Source organism: Staurois parvus, unplaced genomic scaffold (assembly GCF_062004578.1).
Source record: "Staurois parvus isolate SC_StPar_1 unplaced genomic scaffold, SC_StPar_1.0 ptg000019l, whole genome shotgun sequence".
Classification (NCBI taxonomy): Eukaryota; Metazoa; Chordata; class Amphibia; order Anura; family Ranidae; genus Staurois; species Staurois parvus.
Window position 1 is genome coordinate 12,042,624 of NW_028317815.1, and position 21,486 is coordinate 12,064,109.

The following is a 21,486-nucleotide window of genomic DNA, read 5'->3' on the forward strand; positions in this document are numbered from 1 at the left end:
AAATTTTTATTCTTTCCCGTAATAGCAGAGAGTCACCCAGACAAAAAAAAAAACATAGGATACCTATAGTTACCTGTATATAAGTAATAGTTAGGAGTATACCAATTCCGTGAGGGAAAGTGAATAAAAAAGTGGAGGTAAGCAGTGGGAAAAAAGTGTACCAAACTATATTCAAGGAAAGGTTTGTGAGCTTGTGCAGTATTGCCACTTTTATTGGGCCTTATAAGTGGAGCCCTGTGAAGATATAAGCCTTTTGATTCATTGTTTTAAAGTATGTGTGAACCCTTTCCTTGTAAAACAATGTGGGGTTTATTTACTAAAGCTGGTTCACTCAGAATCTTGTGCACTTCTGCTTGGAAACCAGTCAGCTTACAGGTTTGATTGCTTAAGCTTAATTGAAGAAGCTGAGGTTAGAAGCTGATTGCTACCATGCATAGATACTCAAGATTCTGAGTGGACCAGCTTTACACCAGTCATACCAATCCGACTGTGAAATCATGCGACTTCCAGCGAAGTTGCACGATTTCAAAGTCTGATGTCATTCCAGCTTGAGGTACGACTCGCAAGACATCTGCTGCTTGCAAGACACAGATGTCTATGCAAGTCACACCTGAAGTAGTGCATGCACTACTTTAGAAATCAGAAATTTAGAAATCAGTGCGGCTCCGACCAAGTCAGAATTGCACCAACATGACCGCTTTAATTGCGGACAATAGGATGCGACTTTCCGTGCGATATACAACTTGCATGGCATGGCAAATCGCATGGCAAGTTGCACCTGGTGTGACTGAGGTCTTAGTAAATCTCCCCCTGTGTGTGTGTTTTTATATATATATATATATATATATATATATATATGTGCGGCGTGCGTGTGTATAATCAAAATGTAGTTTAAGTAGCCACTTTGATGGGAGATTGAAGTTTTATGGATCATCACTTTATGCCCATGTTATGGTGAAGAAAAATACACTGAAGTTGAATTTGAAAGACTTTTTGCACACTATTGTATAATTATTTATTGTTTTTGGTGCTACATTTTCATCTTGAACGTGTGTGTGTGTGTGTACATACAGTTAGGTTCATATATATTTGGACGCAGGCACAATTCTCGTTTTTTCAGGTGTTTACCAAAACACATTCAAGATATAGTTATATAATGGATATGGGCTGAAAGTGCACACTCTCAGGTTTAATTTTTGGGTATGTACATACAAATTGGAGGAATGGTTTAGGAATTACAGCTCTTAAGAGTAGCCATCCCCCTTTATCAAGGGACCAAAAGTAATTGGACAGTTGAATCAAAAGCTGTTTCATGGCCAGATGTGGGCTACTCCTTCGTTATTTCTTAATCAGTTAAGCAGGTAGAAGGTCTGGAGTTGATTTTAAGTGTGGTATTTGCATTTCAAATGTATAGCTGTGAACCTACATCATGCATTCAAAGGAGCTGTCCATGCAAGTGAAACAGGCCATTGTAAGGCTTCAAAAACTAAACAAATCCATCAGAGAGCAGTAGATAGCAGCAACATTAGGAGTGGCTAAATCAACAGTTTAGTACATTCTGAGGAAAGAAGAGCACACTGGTGAGCTCAGCAACATAAAAAGGCATGGACGTCCACAGAAAACAACAGTGGTGGATGACCGCAGGATCCTCTCTATGGTAAAGAAAACCCATTCACAACATCCAGACAAGTGAAGGACACTCTCCAGGAGGTGGGCGTATCATTGTCAGAGTCTGCAATCAAGAGAAGACTTCACGAGAGCAAATACAGAGGGTTCAGCACAAGATGCAAACCATTCATAATCCTGAAGAATAGAAGAGCCAGCTTAGACGTTGCCAAAAAACAAAACAAAAAAAAAGCAGACCAGTTCTGGAAAAGCATTCTTTGGACAGATGAAACTAAGATTAATCTGTACCAGAATGACGGGAAGAAAAAAGTGTGGAGAAGGCTTGGAACAGCTCATGATCCAAAGCACACAACGTCATCTGTAAAACATGGTGGAGGCAGTGCGATGACATGGGCATGTATGGCTTCCAGTGGCACTGTGTCATTGGTGTTTATTGATGATGTGACAGAAGACAGAAGCAGCCAGATGAATTCTGCAGTGTTTAGAGATATACTATCAGCTGATTGGATGGCAATTCACAGTACAGATGGACAATGATCAAAAACACACTGCAAAAGCAACCCAGGAGCTTTTGAAGGAAATGAAGTGGAATATTCTGATCTCACCTGATCTCAACCCAGTTGAGCATGCATTTCACTTGCTGAAGGCAAAATTAAAGGCAGAAAGACCCACAAAAACAAAGAACAACTGAAGACAGATGCAGTTAGAGCCTGGCAAAGCATCAGAAAGGAGGAAACCCAGTCTTTGGTAATGTCCATGAGTTCCAGACTTCAGGCAGTCATTGCCAGTAAAGGAGTCTCAACAAAATATTAAAACTTAACATTTTATTTATGATTATATTCATTTGTCCAATTACATTTGAGCCCCTGAAAATGGAGGGACTGTGTATAAAAATGGTTGCAGTTCCTAAAATTTTTACTTGATATTTATGTTCAACCCCTTGAATTAAGCTGAAAGTCTGCATTTCAAATTCATTCAGATTATTTTGCTTTAATACAGAGCCAACAGTATGAAAATTGTGCCTGCGTCCAAATATATATGGACCTAACTGTCCTACTAGGTAACTGCTTTCTAACTAGTGTCTTGGCAACCACTTTCATTGGGACTAAGAGTGAAGAAGTGAAAGTTTTCAGTTGTCACCAGGACATGGATAGAGGGAAATTCTTCAGTGTTTCAGTAGCAACTGTTAAAGGTTGATAATAGAAAACTTCAAGTGCTGCATCCTAGACTTCAGCAACTTGCACTATCAGATGCGTGAAGAGCCTCCCCCAGCTCTGTAACACACTCTAAGAGAAGAAAAGCCAAAATGCCACACACCAACAAAGCTCAAGTGTCAGACCGATGAAAGCAGCTTCAGCCTAGCTCCATCTAGGCCTTGCTCTTGGGGCAGTTTGCCCCACGGAGCAGGGTGAGACGCATTGGGGTATGGCCTGAATGGAACCAGGCTGAAGCTGCTTTCATCAGTCTGACACTTGGGCTTTGTCGGTATGCAGGGTTTTGGCTTATCTTCCCTAAACTAGTAGAGGGTACTTACCTTGCTTTGGTAAGATTTGCCCTCATTTCCAGTAATGTCTGCAGGACAGGACACAAAAGTAAATCTCCCCCACAGGATGACATGACAAAAAAAAATATGCTTTAATTTTTGGCAGCCACATGGCCATTGATGGTTCAGTAGATTGTTTTTCATTAGAACAGAATTTCAGGAGCAGGTTGCAGTTATTAAAAGAACAGTGAACAAAGTGAGAACATATTGTTTTATATGAGTTATTATTTTTGTGAATCAAAAACGAAGGCTAGGTCAGTTAGAAATGGAATTGTGAATTTTGGAATCATTTTTTTTTTAACCTGACCACATTTATAAGGCTTAATTTTTCCTCTTCAGAGTGGATTTACCCTGTCCTAGAGGCTGGTGGGGCAATCCAATTTGTGGGCCCTGTAACTGTGATGTAAGCAAAGGCTTTGATCCAGACTGCAATAAGACAAATGGAGAGTGTCGCTGTAAAGTAAGTTCTTCTTCATGTTATGGTGTTTGTATTTAAAAAGAAAACACAAAATGCTTGCTACATCAGTGAAGTGTTTGAATATATTTATTTAAAAAATCTGTTTATGATAACATACTGCTGTGTTGTACATTTTACTTTTTATAACATCATGTGAAAGCAATGGTGTTAAAGTGTTACTAAACCCAGGACTCTGCATGCACTATATCTGGTCTCCCACAGTACACAGAAGATGGAAGTGCAATTATTTTAGTAAATATCAACTGCTAAATACCTTCTCTCATCAGCAGTTAGAGCAGTCTTGGGATTTCTATCAGCAGGGATGTTGAATTCCTATCGCCCGACGCCTGGGACATGCAGTTCCGGGTGCAAAGCAAGAAGTTATTTTTTACATCAGGGTTTAGCTCTGCCCTCCTGTGGGCTGTCCCTATCAACTAGCTGGCGCTTCCGCCAGCTGATAATATAGGGCAGGGGTGGACAGATCAGTACCTTCCTACTAACGGAGATCAGGAGGCTGCCCAGTGTTGTACACCTCCCCGACCCTGAGTTGGCGTCTGCTACGAGGCTCGCAGTGATTTGGCAGAACTCGAGGAGGGGTGTGGCAGGCCTTGGAGTTGATCACTCCTTGCCACTGGTGTGCTGATTTGAGAGAAGGCTGCAGGACTGCTATGTGTGCGTTGTAGCTGATCATGATTGGGAAACACATGCTAACACTTTCATTGCTAGAAGATAATGAGTGGATATGGTTAACCCTTTTATTGCTGGCAGATGAGATCCCATTTGGAAGTGCATGATTAACCCTTTCAGATATGTGTTGGAAGTGTATGATTAACCATTTAATTGCTAGCAGATCCCTGGTGGAAATATGCGTTTGCATTATTGATCGGTTAGCATTGAAACGGTTAATCACATGCTTCCAACACATATCTGAAAGGGGTAATCATGCACTTCCAACTGGGATCTCATCTTCCGGCAATAAAAGGGTTAACCATGTCCAGGAATCTTCTAGCAATTAAACTTTCATTGCTAGAAGATCCCTGGTGATTGTATACGATTAACGAAGTGGCGGAACTACTAGGGTCTCAAAGGTCACACTTGCAAACAGGCCCTGGCATTTCGCCACCATGGGAGGGCCCCAAGACGATAGGAAAGGGGCCTGCTGCAGGACCATAATACATAGCCTTGGGATCAGTGGGAAGGGTCCCAGGACTAATGGAAAGGGCCCCAGGGGTCCTTGTTGTTATTTTGTAATGGGGCTCTGAAGGTTCTAGCTACACCTCCGAGAGGCAGACAAAGACCGCAACCACTCTGTCCACCTCTATGACATAGAAAACGGGAAGAGCTGACCATACATCACTTCCAGTTTCTCCGGTGCCAATAATAAAAATGGAAAGCTTTTGATCACACCAATCATGGTGCGATCAAATGCTTTTAAGGGCAGAAGAGGGATCTGGGTCTTATTGACCCCAGATCTCTCCATAAAGAATACCTGTCACTTCCTATTGCTTTCACAAGGGATGTTTACATTCATTGTGACAGCAATTAAAATGATTAAAAAGAAAATGAAAGCAACAGTGTAAATAAAAATAAATAAAAAATTTTTCAAAGCAATCCTGCCCCCTGTGCTCATGCACGGTATCAATTATCAGATCATAGACAGTAATTATAGCTCCAGGGCTCCTCTGTAAATCTAAAATGGTAACCTGTGAAGGCTTTTGGATAGTCAACTATGGAAAATAAAATGTACGTTGTTTGTTGCTGTTGCACGGGCAGGCTGCACAAATACCATGTGTCATAAAAATGGCAACCCTCACTAATTTATTCTCTAGGGCCTCTGCTTTAAAAAATATATAATGTTTGGGGGTTCTAAGAAATTTTCTAGCAATGAATAAAAAACATTAAAAGTTTAAGTTGCCATAAAGCCCCTTTCGTTTTTAAAAGCACCTCAGCCTAATAAAAAGTAACCCTTCATATTTTCCATCCTGCAAAAAAAATATTTTTTTTCATCAGGACAAGTAGATTGTCGTAAGTGACAAGTAGATTAGGACCCCGATTTATTCCTTGGACAAGTAGTTTTTTTTTTAAATTTCCCAACTCCTGTATCAGTGTTCAGCAGAGAATGCAAGACCCCTGATCTCTATCTGTACAGTTCTGATTGGCCCTTTGCTGATCACATGCACTCTCCCAAGAAAAAAACAAACCTCTATAGCAATGCACACTAAACTGAGCATGTGCAGAATGGCTATGGCTCAGTCTGTCTTATCAGGAGATAAGATGTGGACATTTGAACAAGAGGAGGAGCAGAGAAATCAGGAGCAAACAGCCTTTTTACACAATCCAGAGGATTAACCCCTTAGGTTCCACAGTGAGTATAACAAGCATGCTTTACTGTATATACAGACTGATTTTACTGTTGTGGGTTTAGTAACACTTTAAGTCAAGAAGTCTGAAATCAGCTTTCATCAATTATTAGAAGGCTGGCTAATCTGAACGTTTATGAGTTCCCATGGGTTATATGCATAAGTAATGTTAGAAAGACTTAAAATAAAAAAAATTCCTAGGAGTGTTTAAAACCACAGAAATGAAATGTATAAGGGAGTATTTGGTCCTGAGTTAGTATATAATCTAATATATATTTATATTACACCTACATGTCTGTGCGCATGGTTTGAACTGAAAATACTTTGATTTACCTATCAAATTATTCAGCACTATTGCACTAATGATGATTTAGCCTAAAGAGCCTTCTTTTTTTATTAGCATATATGTTTTTCCTGGTTTTGCATTTATAATAATAAAAAACCTTGCAGTGTACATTCTTCTGAATTTTTGTTTTTTCGCATTAAAGTTTTTTTTTATTTTATTTTATTACAGGATAATTATTATAGACCACAGGGGAGTGACACTTGTTACCCATGTGACTGCTTCCCATCTGGGGCCTTTGAGCGTGGCTGTGACATGGAAACAGGACAGTGCCCATGTAAACCTGGTGTTATTGGCCGCCAGTGTAACCGCTGTGACAATCCTTTCGCAGAGGTTACTAATCAAGGCTGTGAAGGTAATGACTTGAACTGTAATGTGAATAGAGTCTAAGAATGAATGAGATGTCTAATCGCCACCATTTTCATGCTGCAAATACTTTTTTAGTAGTATAATCCTATGAGTATCCAGCACACATTATTTTGAGTGTTGCTGTGGGGATATGACTGGGAGTGAAACAATGCAGGTCAAAGTCTGGCATGGACCAAACATTTCTAGCAATATTTGCGTCAGTACAACACAAACGTATGCCCAATAATTGAGATTGTGCTTTCTGAGCTGTTGGATTAGTAATACTCTTGCTGACCAGCAGTTTGGGGGTGCTTTACCGATATCAACAAAATACACAAAGTGCCTTCTTTAACCACTTGCCCTCCAAAGGATTTACCCCCCTTCCTGACCAGGCCATTTTTTGCAATTCAGTGCTGTGTTACTTTTACTGACAATTGCATGGTCATGCAACGCTGTATATAAATTAAATTTATGTCCTTTTTTTCCCACAAATAGAGCTTTCTTTCAGTGGTATTTGATCACCTCTGCAGTTTTTATTTTTTGTGCTATAAACAAAAAATGACCAACAATTTTGAAAAAAAACTAAATATTATTGACTTTTTGCTATAAAACATATCCAATAAAAACATTTAAAAAAATCAAATTTCATCATAAATTTAGGCCAAAATGTATTCTGCTATGTCTTTGCTAAAAAAAAAAATCCCAAAACGTGTAAATTAATTGGTTTACATGACAGTTAGAGCATCTACAAATGGTGGTATATATACTGGCATTTTTATTTTTATTTTTTTTTATATCAGTAATGGCGGTGGTCAGCGATTTACAGCGGGACTACGGCAGGCATTCTGACACTGGGTGGGTACAGACTAACTGACACTGACATCCCCAGTTATACTAATACAGTGATCAGTGCTAATAAAAAGCTCTGACACTGTGCTAATGACACCGGGCAGGAAGGGGTTAACATCTGGGCCGATCAAAGGGTTAACTATGTGCTGTGTGTGTTTCACATTATGTGCTGTTTTACAGTGGAGACATGCTGCTTTGTATTTCTCAGCTGTGCGCAGAAATACAAAGAAGCATGTCCTTGCTGACAGGAGAGAGACCTGTGTTGTTTACACACAAGTCTCTCCCCTGTCAGCTTTCCCCGACGATCACCGAGTGCTAGCGGGGAATCGCCGGCCGGGACCCAGTGATTGACAGCTGCACGAGGGCGCGCCCCCAACCCGGAAATGCAAATTACGTATATATACTTGATTTTGCACAGTCCTGCTACTCTGTAGCCGTGCTTCTACTATAGGGTGGCGGGCAAGCGGATAAAAGAGAAGTTCAGGAATAGTAAAAAACTAAATATACTCCCCTAGATGGCTACAGCACTGATACCAGCTGCAGCGGTCCCTTGCTGGCTCTACTGCGAGAACCGCTGATCGCTCAGTTCTCGGTTTTCAGTCTTTTAAATTGAAGGTACAGTTGCTGGGGCAGCCAGTTACTGTCATTGTTTTTTAAAAAAATGTCTGGTTGGGTTGCTGTAGTTTACTGCTTTCTTCCCCTAACTCTTCATCTTAACGAATTAGCCTATTAGTTTTATTTTTCTTTACATCTGCTGCTTTTTTTACCCTTTAACCATAAAAGATGCTTGTTATAGTAAGGTCATTGATCTGAACTTTGATTTGATTGAAATTGAGAATAATGAAAAAAGGATAGTATTTAAAATAAGTCAGCAATTTGATATTGTCCGGATGCGTTGGGAGTAGTTTCAGTAGTGTTCCAGCCCTTTCCATAGGATTGCCGTCTATTCTGCTGCCAAAATCTGAAAAGAAAGGAAGTCATGACCCATATGCTTTTCCATTAGTGGTATTTCTCTAAATCACTGGAAGCAAGCTCTCATTTTGTTCTTTCTAAACCTGGTTGGCACAGGATGAGTCAATAGGGAACAGCTGCAGACACTGTGACATTTTTATTACTGTTGGCTACAGACCTGTAAGGTGACAGGAACCTAAATAATTGTTTTCTAAGGTTTAAGGCAATAATTTCTCTTCCATTATTGTTCTGTAAAATAGGACTTTGCCAGTCTTTAGTAACTGGCATATGGTGGTTATTTAACACAGCTGACATTTTCATATTTCATTGTTTGTAACATAAATTACTGTTTAAATTATTAATTATTCAGAATGAAATTTACATCTGTCAATCAAAAACATTTCTGGAAAAACGTGTCAGTGATTGTTTTTCTACCTTCACTGCAGTGATTTACAATGGATGTCCCAAAGCCTTCGAGGCTGGAATCTGGTGGCCACAGACCAAGTTTGGTCAACCAGCTGCTGTTCCATGCCCCAAGGGATCTGTGGGTAAGTGAAACAATGAAACCTTATATGCAAGAAACATACAGTAACATAGAAATGTCCCAGAGGCATGAAATGTGTTTGCAGCACAGATTGTGTATATGAATATGTGTCACACTGATCCTGTGGGGGTTTTTTTGCGTTTTTTTTATGTCTGGAAATATATGGACCAAAGTGTGCCTTGAGCAATCTAATTGTTAATTTGGCCGATATACAAATTAGGCTGATGGTTGGATAAAGGATAAGATCACCTTTGGAACATGTTACGAGTTCGACTTGTTTTTAGAGTGGAACATGTAACATGTTCCCATAGCTGCAGCTACGCCAGCCACCCCCCACCTCGTCTGACAGATAGTTTGGGGGACTTCCTACTGTACTATCTGTCAGATTTGAGAACACAGAGTTCTGTGAATGAGTGCCTACAAGTCCTGACAGCCTTAGCGACTGTTGGCTTGTAGTTTTCAATGAACTACCACGGCGCTGTGGTAGTTCATTGAAGCTTCTTGTCAGTATATCTGCTTGACCGTACATCCCGTACGGCAAGCACATATTCTGACAGGTCTGAAGGAGACCTGCATGGCATCAGCAATTTACTGAATGCTTTCCAGGATCCTTTGGACAAAAATAATAAATGCACATTTGTTTACCTGCAAAAAAATATGCATTTATTATTTTTGTCCAAAAGGTGAACCTATCCTTTAACTGCAAATTCACCTTTCACTGATAACTAGGAAGTTCAGCTTTAAAGAGTCTGTTAACTACAAAGTATTTTTTTGACATGCAAAGTTCACTAATGCCTTGCTGAATAATTTTTGCAGGGTCCAGACACAGAGCTTTATAAGGCCTCATTCACACCATGTGCAGAGATGTGAGTTTTTCTGCACAATTCTGCAATGAAACAATGAAAACAATTATTGTCTGTGTCCTGTTCTCACCACAATACTAGTATCATAATTTTTTCTGCGCAGGAATCTGCAATGTGTATGCAGGTTTCTGCATGGGGAACAAACTGACACGACATCAACATTGTAGTGTGAACAGGGCATGTAGAGAATAAGTGTTTTCTTTGTGCCCTCACAGGAATTTGTTACATATCTCTAGGCAGAAAAAATCTGCATGTGATACCAGTGCTATGGTGTGAATGGGACACACAGAAAACAATTGTTGAATATGTTTCCTTGCAGAAACATACATAATAAACACATCTGCAAATGGTGTGAACAGGCCTATGCAAGTCAAAACTGCATGTTTTTCCTTTTTATGCACGTTTGGTGTGAACACGGCCTTAAACGTTCCAGCGCCATGCTAAAAGGCTTTGGGGGGTAAATCAAAGTTTTCAATATATTTCCTTATACTGTATGTAGGGGATTTACTAACTGCTAAATTAAACTAAACTGCTAAATACACCATTGAAATACATACAAGAGAGCTGTTTACCCACCAATTATTTTTATTTTGGTTCCCCTCCTTTCCATTCTGAGATTTACAAATTTGGAGAGAAAGGCCTCAATCACACCATAGGTGCAAAAAAACTGATGAAAAAAAAAGTGCAGATTTGACTTACAGAATATTTTCTATAGAATTAGAATATTTTGGTCTTGTTTACACCATGTACAGACACACATATACAGTATTACATAGGTCTCTCCAAGGACACAAAGAAAACCATTGTTTTCTATGTGCCCTGTTTACACCATAACACTTCTGTTTTGTGAGTTTTTTCTTTCTGCGCAGGAATATGCAACATTAATTCTCTTCAAACGTACAAAGAATACAGTTGTTTTCTATATGCCCTGTTCACACCACAGTGTTGTCAGGTGAGGTTCTTTTCTGCACAGAACACTGCATATGCAGAACAAAATGTGCGCATGATACCAGTGTTGTGGTGTGAACATCGTACATAGGGAGCAATTGCTTTTTGTGTCCTTGCACAGACAGGTGCAGAAAAACTCACATTTCTGCAAAGTGTGAACAAGGCCTAAACAAAAGTCATCAAGGATTTGTAGTTCTGTTATGTTGTGTAAGGATGCATTTGAAATGTCTTATCTAATTTCAGTGATGATGAAGATGTTTTCCCCAATCTAAAAAGACCCCCATATATTTGAAGACCCTATGTACGAATAAAACCCTGCATTTAAGGTGTAAATTATTGTGGGAAAAAAATGCAAAAAAAAAACAAAACAAAGAAAATTGTTTAAGCCTCCTGCTCATTGTACTTTACAGTGATTGCTTGTATGCTTAAACATTACTGCTATTTCAAACTATGGCAGGCATGTGAATCTAGACAAGAAATTATTTACATGGTGAGTCATGCCCCACTCCAGCCAAACAATGGATTTTCATAATGGCACAGCAGGTACAATGGGTACACCATTTTTGTGTAAATCTTTGTTCTGTGACAGGTGACAACTATGTCTTGGCGAGAGGCATTCCCCCTTTCAGAACACAATAGCTCAGCATGGAAATCGCCGCACTAACATGTAATAGAATGGTGATCTGTACATTGCTTTTTGTGTTTTTTTTGCGTTTATCCTGATATATCCCCCAAGAGTGATAGGTGGGAATGTTTTAGTCATGGACTTAATCATCCAGTGCTTATCTGTTCCTGTCCAAAATTTATGACGCTAGCTTAGAAATGTGCGCACATTGGAAGACACTCACGCTGACACACAAGTTCAGTCTATGAATACTTCTAGTTTATTATAATGAGAAAGTGAACTTATATATGCAGAATGATGCAAGAGTCATGTGACAACAGCATAAGCATTATATTAGTCTTTGATTGGTCACTTTACACAAAAACAATCTCCGTCATGGTATAGGTGTGATCTTCTTCAGTCTTATCTTAAAAAGAGAAAAACATTCTTTTGTCTTCCAAATCACACGATGGGAGGGGGTCTGTTCCTGTGAGCAAATATTTCTTAAGCAAGGATTTCTTAAAGTACCACAAAGCCCAGCAGGCAGAAAATATTCACACAACATATATATTCAAGTATAAAAGTAAATATTTATAAAACTTATAGAAATAGCGTATATATATATATATTCAATAGGTAACGAAAAAGGCATTTTACCAAATCCATCACAGGAAGATACCTGTCTGTCGTCAAACATATGCTGGAGCACTATGACTTTACCTCAATCCTCAACTTGCTGCATTGTTCTGCTGTGATGGCAATCAGGAACACTGATTCTACTTACATTAGTCTGGGGACACTGTGGCTGGTGAGGTGGGAATTGGAGAACAGTGACTGGCTGTGCTATTAGGACTCGTTCACACTTGAGGATGGGGATGGTAAAACCTCATGGTTGAGCCTCCATTTTACTGCCCCCTCAACTGCTACCCCCTTTAGTTGCAGAGGCCAGGATGTACACATGCTCGGGCTGCAATGCTTTTTTTCAGAGCTGTGGTAGGAAATATATCCCCTGAACACCCACCAATTGTGATCCATTCAAGTGAGTGGGGGTGCCTGTGCGGGGTCCAAGGGGATAAACAGGTGGTGAAGAGTTGATACAATGCCTCCTCATCACCAAATGCGTCAAATGCTGTCTTCAAACACTGATTGCTCTTCAGAGATCATCACACGTTCACAAATCCTTGTAGTGACACTATGACTGGTGTTGCAGTGATCAGGGACACTGGGAATGGTGTGGTATTGATCAGGCATACTGGGAATGGTGTGGCAGTGGTTAGGGACACTTTTTGAAGCAGGTGGTGATTAGCAACACTGGTGACAGTATATTAAAAAAAATTTTTTTTTTACAATTTCTTTTTACATACTGTCACCAGAGCAGTACGGTGTTACCATAATAACACTGTACTGCTCCAGGGGGGAGGGGATCAGGATTTTTATTTGTTTATTTTTAACCAAGCTATGATGGCTGTATACGCAATCATTGTTGATGATCTCCGGCTGCATTCATACAGCCATTGAGTACTACTGTGATAGCTGTGATTGGACAGAGCTATCACTAGGCATGGGGCTGCTGTGATTGGCCCTGCATCATGTGATCACTGTAACCAGTCAGAGAGAACAGTAGTAAACAATGACAATGGGGGCATGAATGACAACCCTTGTTTACTACTGGTAACGTGATCATTGTGATTGGTCACAGGGATCACATGGTACCAGAACCAACCACAGCAGTCTGGTACCTCAATCTGTAATCCAGTGTGTCCACTGGTCAGATTGTGCCACTACTTGACCCTGAAGCAGCACACGAACACCCACTCTGGGAGCACATATGGGTACATCCTCCCAGAATGATGCTTGTCCCGCCCAGCCATTTATGTACAGTGGCCAGGCAGAAAGTGGTTAAAAAATTTCAGGAGTAATGTACTTTATGTGCAGTGGTCAGTAATATGTCATATACTGCCCAGTGTACAGAGTGCAGCAGTCAGGAGTATGACCTGCAGGGCTCAAGAGTGCATAATGCATAAAGTGAAGTGGATAGAAGTGTGTATCTCACAGTGTGAAGGAGACTTCACAGAGTAAAAACAAAAATAATCCCCCTCTTTTCAGTACAAATCCCTCCCCCGCCCCAGGCCTATATTCCAGGCCAGGTCCTGTCCCCCAACATCCCCAAATAGCCCCCTTGTATATCCCCCAGCACACGTCAGTAAATGCTGACCCCCCTTAGCACAGATGCTTCAGTACAGATGCCCCCCCTGCCCCCAACACAGACCCTGCAGTACAGACAGACCCCACAATACAGAAACCCACTTTCTCCCTAGTACAAACTGACACCTTGGTACAGAACAACTCACCCCCCTCCCTAGTACAAACCCCTCAGTACAGATGGATCATCTTACAGCACAGACCACTCAGTACAGAAACCCCTTCGCTCTGTACAAATCCTCAGTATAGATGGATGCCCACAGTAGAGACAACCCCCCCCCCCAGCAAAGACACCTCAGTACAGAATACCCCCACGCACAGTACAATAGCATAGAGCCCTCCATGCAGACAGACCCCCGCAGTACAGTAACCCGATGCCCCTAATACAAACCCCTAAGTATAGCCCCCCTTCCCAGCATAGATCCCTCAGTACAAAAACCCCCTCCTCTATACAGACCCTGCCCCCTTCACAGACTCCTCAGTACAGACCTTCCCCAGTACAAACAGGTCAATACAGACACCCCCCCCCCCCCCAGTACAGACACTTAAGAACAGACATCTAGTCCCCCCTACCTCAATACAGACCCCTCAATACAGGACCACCCCAGTACAGATACTCACTTAGTACCTCAGTATATCCCCTCCCATCCCAATACATAGCCCACAATATACAGGACACCCCCACTTCAGTACCCCCTCCCCAGTACGGGCAACTCAATACCCTCCCTTCCCTCATAGTACAGATGCTCCCTTCCCCCCCAGGTACCTCAGTTGGAGTGTTTGCAACATTATGGACCTGATGCAGGCTCCATAGCTTTGCAAACACTTCAACTAAGGTCACACATAAAAAATGAAATCCTCAGAAGGCTCTAGGCTTAGGTAGTGACTTAGCAGATCAGTGATACATTCCACCAGGTCTGTGTTAGAAAGCATCATCCAGTTGGTTAAATTTAAATCACTGTGAGACAGTCCTGCACAGAGTATATAAACTCAGACTGAATTTTGAGACCATTTGTTTGCTTTTTGATAGCAAAATATCTAACATTTGGCTTTGTTTCTATAAAAATGTCCATTTATAACACCCAATTGCACCTGATAGATGTTATTTTGAGAAGAAGTTGTAGAAGTATTGAGGGAAGTTGATGCATGAATACTCTGTGCACTTTCTTTGTAACAATTTTACTGTGTAAAATGCACGTTTTTACTCTACTCTGAAGAGGGAGAGACCTAGCTATTGTATTGTGATCAGACACACAATGGTGTTTTGTAGTCACCGGCATCAAAACCAGTTTTAGGTGTATTTTTTGTTTTTTAAATTTAAGAAGCGTAAATAAAGTGCACACAATTACAACATGCTGTAATATATTGAAGGACATTCCTAATCAGGTGTGAGAAAGGAGCAAATAAGGTACGGTATATTTCCCGTTCATATAAACATACAGCAGAGCACAGTATTAAGTACTGAGTGGGGATTTCTAATATCTATGTCCATTTAAATATGTCTTCATAATCCTTTTACTTATAGATACACTACACACAGCTATATTGTCTGATTACATATTTGGTTTCTGGAGTGTGAAGTACATAGGTATAGCATCGCTGTGATGAGATCTGATTGAAATTTACATGCATTTGTTTTTTTTTCGTAGGCAACGCGATCCGACACTGCAGTGAAGAAAAAGGCTGGCTTCCTCCTGAACTCTTCAACTGCACCACACTGACCTTCCTGGAACTGAAAACTCTGGTAAGAGCATTACTGAGCTGCCCAAACACTGGATCCATTTTAACATCACAGGCTTGCTGCTCAGAACAGAGCACAGAGCTGAGATGCATCAGATTCCACAAAGTGCTACTAAACAAAATTGAGACTATTGTGTATTTTGTGAGGGAAGACGGATTAGACATTCTTTTTTTGACAGCCACACATGCTATATAATAAGGTTAGAAAACCTAATGCAGCTTTCCCCCAAATACTCTGGCAATGAATAGGAGTAAAACTAATGTTTCACCAGCTAATGTATGCCGAACTGTGCACTGCCATATTACTTATATTTTACTATTATATTTTAAACAATTTTACCATAAAAATGTATTATTCTCCTTTTAACATCTTTTAAAGTAAAGCTTAAGTGCAACCAGCAATTTCAGAATTTGAGAACATCAATCGTAGCCTCAGAGTCTCTTTTGTGACAGGTTTCTTTGATATTGGGAATTTCCTGAATAGTGAAAGATAAGCAAGGATACTGAATGTTTTACCTTATATTTGTGTTTAAAAAAAAAGAAAAAAAAAAAAAGCTAAACATGAAACATCAAATCAATTAATTCTATTGATGATTTATTTCACACAATATTCCAATAACTTTTACACATTTTTCTAATTGGAGTAAATTGAAAAACTCTGACTCCTTGTGCAAATTGTGTGAGACGTTTGTAAATAGGCCCCTAAGTGTTGCCTGTAACAACCAATTAATTTCAACAACATAGTAAATAAACGGTAGCATATTTATGTATATTATAACCACTGCTTCTTTAAAAGTGGGTTATTACAGAGGCTCGTGGCCCATGCATAGATGTTCTAATAGTCTAACTGGCCGATCTGAGTCTGCCACTGTGCACTGTAAAGTGATTCTTATTCTTTTTCTGACAGTTTGAAGCATGTGTATTCAGCTCTACAAACACACTTTGCTAATGAATGTCAGGAATCCTGTGCTTGTCTTCTATTGTACGTCTTATATTGCACAACACCCATGCATTTTGTGGTATGCCTAGAAGTATTGGTACAGGTAATGCCAACATTATGATAACTGCTTCTGCACAGCTTACAGAAAAACAACATGAAAGTAATATAAAACCATTAATTAGATCATGTTGTGAGTTGCCTGTATGGCCATGAATTTCTAGCTATGTGTTATACACCTTTATAAATAACAAATTAATGTTATAATGCCTGTCTTGTTTTATGTGTTGTACAGAATGAAAAGCTTCACCGAAATGAGACCATTTTGGATGGCGTCAAATCTATTGAAATTGCTAAAGTCCTGCAAAATGCCACCAACCACACAAAGACCCTCTATGGCAATGACGTCAGAACTAGCTATCAGATGCTTGTGAGGGTGCTACAATATGAGAGCCAGCAACAAGGCTTTGACTTGGCTGCTACAAGGGATGTGGACTTTAATGAGGTATGTTCTGAATGTGTACCGATCTACTGAGGACATGCGCACACACACTTTTTGGCAATACATTGACTGTTGATATGTTAAAATGGAGGATTATCAAATATTAAGTAAAAGGACAAACAGCCAAACAATTTACTAGTGATTCAATGAATGAAAGCCTTAAAGCCTAACTTCAGCCAGAGTGAAAAAAGGGTGAGATTTGTTTTTCTTAATTGTTGGCTGTGGCTTATGGTTCTGGCAGCATTCATTCCAATTATTTCTTCTCCTGGTGTTACAGGGACAGAAAATGACAGGCAGAAATTGTGACTCTTCCACTCTATGTAAATTGAAAAATTAAAATGTAGAAAAATAAATATTTATCCAGAAGAGGTATTGTACCTCAAGTGTGGCAAGTAAATTAGGAATAATAAAAGAATAATTTTGGGCCAGGAGACACTAAATTTAGGTTATTTTGTTTGGCAAAAAAGGTGGAATTATGGTAACTGATACCCTTTCAAACCATGAATAGTGAAGTATGCAGGTCAAAGAGAATATGGATTGTTGACTGACGATATCTGAAGATCATTAACAGTCCTTGAAGACGGGTTAATGTATCTGTTGCCTCAGACTTTTAAGCCCCTCTCACTCAACTGAAAGTTTTGGAAACTGAGCCCTAATTTCTTAACAGCACAGAGATTTGAAGCCAAAGGAGTGTTGGGTTTCTAGTTTAATAATTACCGTAATCTCTGAACTTGGCTAAGAGTTACCAATGAAAAGCTGCCTTAAAGGATTAATAGTTAGGAATGTAATTTGTTACCAAGACATCCATTATCCAACATTCAGTGAGCTGGTTGTACAAATTTTTGGTACAAATGTACGTAAACCTTACAGGTCAATGGACACTGATATACAGTCAGGTCCATACATATTGGGACATTGACACAATTCTAACATTTATGGCTCTATACACCACCACAATGAATTTGAAATGAAATGAACAAGATGTGCTTTAACTGCAGACTGTCAGCTTTAATTTGAGGATATTTACATCCAAATCAGGTGAACGGTGTAGGAATTTCAACAGTTTGCATATGTGCCTCCCACTTGTTAAGGGACCAAAAGTAATTGGACAATTGGCTTCTCAGCTGTTCCACAGCCAGGTGTGTGTTATTCCCTCATTATCCCAATTACAATGAGCAGATAAAAGGTCCAGAGTTCATTTCAAGTGTGCTATTTGCGTTTGGAATCTGTTGCTGTCAACTCTCAAGATGAGATCCAAAGAGCTGTCACTATCAGTGAAGCAAGCCATCATTAGGCTGAAAAAACAAAACAAACCCATCAGAGAGATAGCAAAAACATTAGGCGTGGCCAAAACAACTGTTTGGAACATTCTTAAAAAGAAGGAATGCAACACCAAAAGACCACAGAAAACAACTGTGGAGGATGACCGAAGAATTCTTTCCCTGGTGAAGAAAACACCATTCACAACAACTGGCCAGATCAAGAACACTCTCCAGGAGGTAGGTGTATGTGTGTCAAAGTCAACAATCAAGAGAAGACTTCACCAGAGTGAATACAGAGGGTTCACCACAAAATGTAAACCATTGGTGAGCCTCAAAAACAGGAAGGCCAGATTAGAGTTTGCCAAACGACATCTAAAAAAGCCTTCACAGTTCTGGAACAACATCCTATGTACAGATGAGACCAAGATCAACTTGTACCATTGTGATGGGAAGAGAAGAGTATAGAGAAGGAAAGGAACTGCTCATGATCCTAAGCATACCACCTCATCAGTGAAGCATGGTGGTGGTAGTGTCATGGCGTGGGCATGTATGGCTGCTAATGGAACTGATTCTCTTGTATTTATTGATGATGTGACTGCTGACAAAAGCAGCAGGATGAATTCTGAAGTGTTTCGGGCAATATTATCTGTTCATATTCAGCCAAATGCTTCAGAACTCATTGGACCCCGCTTCACAGTGCAGATGGACAATGACCCAAAGTATACTGCAAAAGCAACCAAAGAGTTTTTTAAGGGAAAGAAGTGGAATGTTATGCAATGGCCAAGTCAATCACCTGACCTGAATCCGATTGAGCATGCATTTCACGTGCTGAAGACAAACTGAAGGGAAAATGCCCCAAGAACAAGCAGGAACTGAAGACAGTTGCAGTAGAGGCCTGGCAGAGCATCACCAGGGATGAAACCCAGCATCTAGTGATGTCTATGCGTTCCAGACTTCAGACTGTAATTGACTGCAAAGGATTTGCAACCAAGTATTAAAAAGTGAAAGTTTGATTTATGATTATTATTCTGTCCCATGACTTTTGGTCCCTTAACAAGTGGGAGGCACATATGCAAACTGTTGTAATTCCTACACTGGTCACCTGATTTGGATGTAAATACCCTAAAATTAAAGCTGACAGTCTGCAGTTAAAGCACATCTTGTTCGTTTTATTTCAAATCCATTGTGGTGGTGTATAGAGCCAAAAATTTTAGAATTGTGTCGATGTCCCAATATTTATGGACCTGACTGTAGTTTTTAAACTGTTTTTCTTTCTGATCTTTTATTGTTTGCCAAAATATTTTTCTTTTATATTTGCTTAAAATGTTATCCTCCTACAGAATGTCATCCATGCAGGCAGTGCTATACTTGATCGCAGCAACAAAGACCACTGGGACCACATTCAGAGAACTGAAGGGGGCACTGCCCATCTGCTAAAGCACTATGAAGAATATGCTAACAATGTGGCCAGGAACATGAGAAAGACATATATGAAGCCTTTTGTCATTGTCACCAAAAATATTAGTGAGTAGCTGCCTTGAATACTTCTTTAGAAAATGTATGGCAGTTTTTAGTGCTAGGGTCCTGGGTTAAATACCACCGGTCACAAAGGAGTTTTTTTTCTTCCAGTGTTTTATGTGACCAGAATGTGATTAGAGATCAAGGCAGTCCACCTCCAGGGCCAATCACACGTATTTGATCTCAGCATGAATATTTACACGCGAGTGGGCACAATTAGCTACGAGAGCCGGCATCCTCCCATTGCTTTCAGTATATGAATATGTTGCCATCCCTTATTGCCTTGCTGAATAAATATAAATATTTCCACTCACATAGGATATGCTATAGGAAACAGGATTAGGGAGGGGTATAAATGCAAAGAATGCTCTAAATACACTGTTCAAAAAAATTAAAAGAACACTTTGAAAACACATCAGAAAAGATGAGTAGGGAACAAAATGTCAGTGGCCTCCATTTGTAAAACCATTCCTGTTTTGGGGATTGTCTCATTGTTGCCCATCTACTGCACCTGTTGTTAATTTCATTAACACCAAAGCAGCTTGACTTGATGCTATACTCTGATTTAAAAGTGTTCCTTTAATTGTTTTGAGCAGTGTATAAACTAATATGATTTAAGCCCTGAATATAAGTAAGATGATTTAAGCAAGTGTTCTAAAATGTTTAGATTGAAGGTTCGGCTTGCTATGGATGTGCATTTTTAATATAAATAAGTGTTCCCAATACCTGAATTAGGCAAGTTTTCGATATTACTAGAATTAAGGACTCCTTCACACCAGGTTTAATTTTTTTCCTTTGTTGGACAAACAAAAATGCATTCTTTGGCACCTGTTCCCACTACTACCATATGTTATAAAACGTTTGTGCATGTTGCATTTTTGGTGCTCTGCTCTGTGTGGTCTTCACAAGTCGGCTTAATGGTAGGTAAGATGAAAGCTAATTCATGAGAATATGCACAACAATGCTTGTTACCACAGCATGTGTGTCTATATGCTTTACTGCTTGAATGAGCTCTCACTAGTTGTTTAATAAGCACTACTGTATATTATTTCAAGTGAAAATTAAAGTCTGACCATAGTAAAAATGGAAATGGTAATTCCACCATTCTCAGAATTTGTTTCTGTGTTTTAAATGCCATTTTACTCTTGGTGACTCATGAACATTTTAAGAGCTTATTTATGACTAATTTTATTACAAAAGGGTGTGTTCACCATAGAAGAGTTACACAGAGAATAATGATTTATATATGCTACTTCTGCTATTTGCCTTTTGTATAGATTGCAGGATAAATGGAAAGCATTGTTGCTGACCTGTATTAGTGTTTTTTATCAGTGCTGGTGTTTAGTTTGATGGATCTACCAATACTTTATTTTCTGTTGTGGCACATTTGTAAGCTGATTAAAATTGTGTTTTTCATCTCACAATCTATTAGGTTTTAAAAAGTTCACATGCATTTAAAATAGGGCGAACTATCCTATTTGCCTGGAATAAGAATTCATTCCTCACAGAAACTTTTTGTAATCTTAATAAAATAGCTGTAATAAAAATGTTAACGTGTTAAGGTTTTATGTAGATTATTAAAATGGCTACAAAATGTGGCAATATTATGGAATAGAAAAATGTTACTTTGTATGTCAGATAATCTTAACATGTCCCAGTGTCTCTAATTCTTCGTTCACATATAGGTGTTTTGAATCGTAGGCAGAATCACCACAATTCTTCCTGCGATTTCAAAACACACTGTTAAAATGTCAAATCACACATTAGCATGTTAAGGTGTCATTAATTTCAATGCTACCTAAAAATGTGGGGTGATTCTGCTGCAATAGTTGCACTATGTGTGTCACCGGTTCTGGAACTTATTTTGGGCGACACGTTGTGAGATTTGG

The 21,486-nt window shown here is 39.5% G+C and overlaps 1 protein-coding gene across 6 annotated transcripts in view; it reads left to right on the forward strand.

Moving 5' to 3' along the window:
* The window catches only part of CELSR1 (cadherin EGF LAG seven-pass G-type receptor 1), a 198,715-nt gene that overhangs the window by 145,268 nt on the left and 31,961 nt on the right, over positions 1 to 21,486 (forward strand). For all 6 annotated transcript variants that reach the window (XM_089684862.1, XM_089684839.1, XM_089684847.1 and 3 more), the window contains exons 14-19: positions 3,509 to 3,629; positions 6,501 to 6,684; positions 8,924 to 9,025; positions 15,288 to 15,382; positions 16,611 to 16,820; positions 19,420 to 19,603. In XM_089684862.1, coding sequence (XP_089540988.1) covers positions 3,509 to 3,629; positions 6,501 to 6,684; positions 8,924 to 9,025; positions 15,288 to 15,382; positions 16,611 to 16,820; positions 19,420 to 19,603 — 896 coding nt within the window. The remainder of the gene's footprint in view (positions 1 to 3,508; positions 3,630 to 6,500; positions 6,685 to 8,923; positions 9,026 to 15,287; positions 15,383 to 16,610; positions 16,821 to 19,419; positions 19,604 to 21,486) is intronic.